The sequence below is a fragment of the Calliphora vicina genome, chromosome 4 (genome assembly GCF_958450345.1).
Source record: "Calliphora vicina chromosome 4, idCalVici1.1, whole genome shotgun sequence".
In the NCBI taxonomy this organism is placed as follows: domain Eukaryota; kingdom Metazoa; phylum Arthropoda; class Insecta; order Diptera; family Calliphoridae; genus Calliphora; species Calliphora vicina.
This window is the reverse complement of record NC_088783.1, coordinates 79,651,307-79,659,099: the sequence shown is the minus strand read 5'-3', so window position 1 is coordinate 79,659,099 and position 7,793 is coordinate 79,651,307. Positions and strand designations below refer to the sequence as shown.

The following is a 7,793-nucleotide window of genomic DNA, read 5'->3' as shown; positions in this document are numbered from 1 at the left end:
ATTTAAAATTTTTGTTGCCGTTTTAATTGTTGTATTGAAAAGTTTTCTTCCATTAGATTTATTTATTAACCTTTTCTTCTCTATCCCCATACCAAATTTAGTTTTAGCTTTCATTATGTTAGCGGTCAAATATGCAAATGATTTTTCTCCAAGACTGCTATCTTTTGAAATAACTCGATCCCAAGCTTTATTTTCAAGAATTTTATCTGCTTGATGTCTTATATTTATATCTTTACTTTTGGAATATGCTATATCGTGATCTTTGCAAGCAGCATCTAATAAATTTATTCCTGGATCAAATCGATTTAAACGTTTTTGTAGTTTTGTACCAGGACCACAGTATTGATATCCAGGAAAATGTAGTTCAATAGGTAGATTGTTTATTAATTTATCTACTAAGCCTCTCCCAATGACAGCTCTTTTACAATTAACGTAATTCTTATAGTGTATTACCATGTTATTATTATTATATTCTATAAGAAAAAAGTTATTATGAGTTATTGCATTCAGTTGTAAAGATGCGTTTAGTTAAACAACATAAAAGTATTTTAATTCGCAATATAGATTCTTCAGCGAATATCAATTCAGAAATAAAACATAGTTTTTTATTACCGAATTCTATTCGTGCACTGATAGTTGGTCCTTCGAATTGTGGAAAGACTAATGTTATGATTGGATTATTAGAAAATCCTAACGGGGTTAAATTTGAAAATATCTATTTATACTCGAAATCATTAGATCAACCAAAATATAACTACTGAAGAGTCTTATATCATCAATTAAAGGAATGGGTTATTTTACATTTTCAGATAATGAATCGGTAATATCGCTAGATAAAGCAAAAAGAAACTCAATTATGATATTTGATGATGTTGCATGTGAAAAACAGAATAATATATGCGAATATTTCTGTATGGGTCGACATAAAAATGTTGACTCATTCTATTTATGTCAAACATATACAAGAATTCCAAAACATTTAGTTAGAGATAATGCTAATATGATTATAATGTTTAAACAAGATGAAATGAATATGAGACATGTTTATAGCGATCATGTTGCTGGCGATATGAGTTTTGAAAAGTTTCATGAAATTTGTCGAGAATGTTGGAAGGATAAATATGGATTTTTGGTGATTAATAAAGATGACGAATTGAATAACGGACGCTATCGAAAGCTGTTTAATTATTTTATAACAATATAAATTATTATAAATTGTATATTGATATTAGTATAACAGTAACGTTTGAACAATATACAACATTACTAATATCTTTATCAGATAAATCATAATAAATCCTTACTATCTGATATTTGTTATCTAAAATTGTCTACCCTGATATCTGATACCTGATTATCTGATTTATTTTCTAATCCACTAAACTGATCTGATCGTATAGCTAATCTAATATCTGAAACATAATTTAGTAATATCTAAACCAAATAACTAAAAAAAAAAAAACACAAAAATGAATGAAAAAGTTTTAAAGGAGTTGATAAAAACCAGAAATGTATTAAAGAAAAAGTTTCGTAGTATTAAAATTGGTGAAGCAGATGCGAATAAACAACTAAAAGATACATTTAAAACCATAACAGAACCTTTGAATAATTTCATTAATAAATCTAACATTGTTAGAAATATCCCTAAAACCGAAAGAAAAGAAATTAAAAATGAAATCATAAATAATACAAGTCTTATGTCTAACAAATTTCTGATGAATGTGGATACAAGTACTCCAAAGAAACTTGTTGAAGATACATTATTAAATACAACCCACTCAGCTGATCAGGATGATGATGATGATTTTTACTCTCAATCAGAAACTGAAAATTTAAATAGTGATATGGATTTATTACATTTGGAAAAAAATAATCAGTTAGACAATCTCTATGGCCCACATAAAGATGATAATAATGAGTGGAAATTTTGTGATAGTAAAATCAAATTTAATGAAGATAAAATTCAAATTGGTAATCAAATATTAATGTTTCATAAAACACCAAAGAACTACGATAAATCAGAATTAGAAATTTATAAAAAGATTCTGATTAATACTAACGCGTATAAAAGAGATTATAGATCTGATGGTCAAATAAAGGGCACGAAAGCCTATAAATACAAACACATTATTGGAAAATTATTTAAAGAAAAATCTTCAAACAAATCCTTAATATTACCATCACCAATTACAACAACAACAGATAATTATTTAGGAAATGGAATCATGAACTTAAACATACATAGACCCAACTATATATACTGGGATGATCCAAATGAGTTAGTAGATCGACTTAAACTATTGCTAGCATCACAAGCAGCAGGTCATAGCAATCATAATAACGAAATTGTATCAATCATTGAAGAATTATATGAAGCTAACATTATTGAATAACATTACTATATGAACAAACTATGTCTATTGATAAATTTGGACACTACCTTAATGACAGAAGTGATATAATTTCAATGAAAAATGCACATAAATTGTTGGGGTTCTTTATAGATATGGACAACAACATTGACGTTCAAAGCAAAAGAATTAGAAATGTTGCAAATGCTTTAGAAGAGAATGATGTTGTTAATAAAATGTTTTTGCAATCTCAGATTGAAAAGGCACAAAAGGCAATAATGAACCATTTAGGAAAGAATATTAATGAAATTCAAGATGTAATTTTAAATATACAGTTATATTTTGAAGAACAAATCAAAATATTAAAAGAAATCATTTATACACATAATAATTTAGAACACATCACAATAGGTGAAAGTACATCAGTAGATAACAATCCATACGAAATTGTTTTCAATAAAGATTAAATAATGCTTACAAAAAGAGACTTAGTAAATGAACTACATAAACAAGCTCGAAAAAATTTCACTCGTCGAAGAGTTGTGATGAAAGGATTAGACGATCTTTGGCAAGCTGATTTAGTTGAAATGGGAAATTATTCTACATATAATAAAAGTTATCGATATTTGTTAACTGTAATTGATACATTCTCAAAATATGCATGGGCCGCACCACTTAAAACAAAAACTGCTCTTGAAGTATTCCAAGCAATGGAATATATTTTTAAATTAGGTCGGATTCCAAAAAATTTACAGACAGACGATGGTAAAGAATTCTTTAATAAACACTTTCAAAAACTAATGGATAAACATAAGATAAATCACTACTCAACATTTAGTGTAATGAAAGCGTCAATAATAGAACGATTTAATCGAACATTAAAAGGAATGATGTGGAAAGAATTTAGTTTTAACGGTTCATATTATTGGCTCGACATTTACAAAGAATTGATTAATAGATATAACAAAAAATTTCATCGAACCATCAAAATGGCCCCCATTGAAGTGAATTCTATAAACGAGAAAAAATTGTTAAATACAATATACAACCATTTGAAGATATATAAAACATCGAAATTTACTGTTGGAAATTATGTCCGCATTAGTAAATATAAGCATATTTTTGAAAAAGGGTATACACCAAACTGGACAACAGAAATTTTCAAAATAATAACAGTAAAAAATACATATCCTACAACATATATATTAGAAGACTATCGTGGAAATTCAATAGAAGGCGGATTCTATGGTGAGGAACTTTGTAAAACTCAATTTCCGGATACGTACCTTGTTGAAAAGATTCTAAGAACTAAAGGAGAAAAGGCGTATGTAAAATGGTTGGGATTTTCAAATCAACATAACTCTTGGATTAATAAAAATGAAATACTATAATTATAAGAAAAATTATGAATGTATTTAATCTTATTTATAATAAAATAAATAAAACCTTTTAATAAAGCAACATTATACCAGATTTGTTTTATTTACAATCCAGCTGGCATAATGTCAATAACATTAACTCTTAGCTCTAACTCATCTGAGTTAACAGCCAATTATTTTCCTAGAATTGATTTGGATAGTGAATATGAGTGCGCTCTAACTGATTTTCATTCATACAATAGTATTCCTAATGTAGATGTTTATAATAATTTGTTTCATATTGGTGAATATGTAATTGAAATTCCAATTGGATCGTATGAATTAAATGATATAGTTGATTATATTAAAGAACAATATAAACGAAATGAAATTAATATAGAAGCAAATAATAATACAATGCAAGTTAAAATTTTTAGCTCTAATGATCCAATCTATTTTAATAAAACAAACACGATTGGTAATCTTTTTGGATTTAAAAATAAAATTCTTTATGCAAACGAAGTCTACTACTCAGATCTTCCAGTTAATATTTTTAAAGTAAATGTTTTACGAATTGAAAGCAATATAGTCGTCAACACGTATATGAATAACTCTAGAGCACATACATTACATGAATTTGCGCTTAATGTACCTCCTGGGTATAAAATAGATGAGAATCCTAGAAATCTCATTTATTTACCAGTCAACTGTCGAGAGATAAGTAGTCTAACTTTACGAGTAGTTGATCAACACGGAGATTTAGTGAACTTCCGAGGAGAGGAAATCACAATTCGAATCCACTTAAAACCGACAAAATAATGCAAATTTACAATAAGAATATTTCAAAAAATAATATTTCTTATCATCGCAATAAATTATTCAACAATATATCTCAATTACACAAATCACTACCACATATAAAATTAACTCAAGCAAACAAAAATTTTCTCAAATTATTGAATTTTAAATTAAAAAAAACATGAATTCTGTAATAGATATTTTAGAAAAACCGATTTCTGATGAGAATATTATAAAAAAAGATTATCATACTTATTCACCATATCTTCAGTCTTACAACAGTAATGATGAAATTAGAATTTCAATACAAAATCAAGATTTATATGTTTTACCTGGTGAAAGTTTTATATATGTAGAGGGGTTCGTTACTGATGCTAACAATACAAAATTGATAACTACTTCATCCAATTTTAAAGTGAAGAATAATTTTCTTGCCTATCTCTTTGATGAAATTCGTTATGAGCTTAATGGTATTGAGATAGATCGTACAAGACATTTGGGAACATCCAGCACCATTAAAAATTTAGTTTCATTATCACCAACGGATAGTAATGATATGGAAAATTCAGGATGGAACAAAATTGACGATATTAAACTTATTAATGGATATTTTAATTTCTATGCTCCACTGAAAATGTTATTGGGATTCGCAGAAGACTATAATAAAATTATATTAAATGGTAAACATGAGTTGATTTTTTTGCGTAGTAAAAATGATGCTGATCTTGTGTACTCATCTGTTTCCACTGAAAAACCAAAAATGACAATTTCAAATATTTCATGGAGAATACCACACGTTCAGTTATCTGATTTAAGTAAATTAAATATGATGAAGACAATCAACAGTGGTGCTTCTATACCAATAGCATTTCGTAGCTGGGATTGTCATATTAATCCACAACTAAATATAGGTGTTAATCATATATGTAATGTTAAATTAGCTTCAAATAGAGAACGTCCTCGTTTTGTATTGATTGCTTTTCAACATGAAGACAAATTCATTCATTGTGATTTAACTAATTTAAAAGTACATTTAAATTCTGAATCGTATCCATATGATGATCTAAATATTAAATTTAAGAATGAGCGTTTTGCGATTCTATATGATATGTATGCTAGATTTCAGGAAAATTATTATTATATGAGAGATGCCAAACCACTACTCACTTTTCAAGAGTTTAAAAATAAAGCTCCGATAATTGTGATAGATGTACAACATCAAAACGAATCAGTTAGCAGTGGACCAATCGATATAAAAATCGAATTTGAAACAGATACTAATATTCCCGAAAAGACATCAGCTTATTGTATTCTTATTCACGATCGCATAATTGAATATAATCCATTAAGAGGACAAGTTATAAAAGTCTTATAAATCATACAACACGGTAAATACAATTTTTATCGATTTACAAGGATTTAAAGTCAACGGAAATATTTTTATTGCTAAAGAAGTTGCAGTTGTTTTTAATTCTAAAGAGTACATCAATCATTATCAACAAAGTATCAAAGAGAAGCAAATTGGTTAATGAGAAATTATCATCACCTGAACTGGAATGATGGATCCATATCATTTAAGAGTCTATGTATTTTTTTAAAAGCTAATGTGAGATATTCTAAAGTATTTGTAAAAGGTGTTGAAAAAACTAAATGGTTGGAAACAATTATACAACAAAGAGTATTTAATGTTGAGGATATAGATTATATTAATTTTAAGCCATTAGAATCAACATATCCATTCTGCAATTATTGTAATTATCACAGTTATGGAGTATGTGCCTTAAGAAATGCTCTTTTACTTGAAAAAGAAATGAAATAATTTTTTTATATTTTTTTTTTATTTTCAATATACTATATAAATTTATTAAATATATACATATGTATTAATATATTCTTAAGTAATATTCAATAAAAAAATATGTATAAATAAATATCAAAAATAAAATTGTTTTTTTTTATAATTCTGCCTCAGCTCTTGTCGCAACATCCACCAGTAATTGATCCTGACCATCAAACATAGCTAGGAAAAGCGACATGTCCAAATTGGGAAGAACTGTTACATCTTGTATTAAGGAACTGTCAGACGTTATCTTCTTTGGTTCTTTGTAGGACTTTGCTTTTTTATAAGCAAAGTTGTGAAACGACATAAAATGTCGTTTTTTGTTGCCAATATTTGAAAATGATATGTTTTGGCAAAACTCACAACTTAGGCTTTGAGCTTCCATTTTTGAAATGAATTAGATTATCGAAATTTAAGAATTCATACTTACAGAATTTGTTAAACAAATATTTTTATGTTATCCATGACCATACTTAACAATAATTTTTATAAGAAAGTTCAAAAACTTTACATATAAACAAAAAATATTAGAAATGCATTGTAAGCAATTTCTTAAGACAGATTTTGTGTGGTCGGCTATTGCTAGTTTTATGGTTATTAGTAAATCAATACATTGTATAATAAAAAAAAGCACTTGAAGATTTTTTAAATGTCTGTGTAATTTGAAACTGAAATTAATTTGAAAAATATTCATGTTTTTTTTGTTTTTAATATAAACACAATAATTTTTATTTCAGTAGTATTTAAAATACGGTCAATTAAAATTGTGTTTTTTGAGTTTGCTGTTGTGAACAACTACATCTAGTTTTATGTTTCTTTTTATTACAATACATTGTATAATTTTTATTTCGATTTTTTAATTGTTTGTGAATATAAATATAGAACACACAGAATTCGTTTGTGTTTTTTTTTTTTTTAAGTACAGTTGCGTTCAATTTAGTGGTATAACAAAGAATTTGTAGAAGCAAACACAAATTTGGAAAATAAATAAAAACATTCTTAAAAAGGACAATAAAACAAAAACTTTTTTATAATTTTTATATATGTAGGTTTTATTATTATTTTTTACAATATTTACTTAATAAATGTATATACATAAATAAATTTAATAAATATTTTTTTATTATGTCATTTATCTTGCTTTTAAGTCTATCGTATGCTATACAACTGCATGTGTCAGGACCTTCAGTAGCGTTTTTCCTCGACCAAGGACAATTTTTATAGTGAGCACCATGTTTAGAACTTATAATCATTATTAGTTCTTGTCCATCCAATTTTTAAAATTCATCTATTAAATCCTTATGTTCAGGAAAAATGTCATTTTCAAAATCTTTTAAAAACTTGAGGATTTTTTGTTCCATATTTGTATTTGATATGTCTTCTATAATTCCTTAAGATTGAATGGCCATAGCTTTTTTAATTTATAATACTTATATAGAATTTTTA

General features: G+C 26.5%; 1 protein-coding gene across 1 annotated transcript; it reads left to right on the top strand.

The window, feature by feature from the left end:
* The first annotated feature begins 4,688 nt into the window (after positions 1-4,688).
* LOC135958517 (uncharacterized) lies at positions 4,689-5,882 on the top strand. The gene has a single exon (XM_065509421.1). The coding sequence runs from the start codon at positions 4,689-4,691 to the stop codon at positions 5,880-5,882; it is 1,194 nt and encodes a 397-aa protein (XP_065365493.1).
* Positions 5,883-7,793: the final 1,911 nt, after the last annotated feature.

Bases quoted from the DNA above. Each gene is read 5' to 3' on its own strand.
- LOC135958517 (XM_065509421.1), top strand. From the start codon at position 4,689: ATGAATTCTGTAATAGATATTTTAGAAAAACCGATTTCTGATGAGAAT.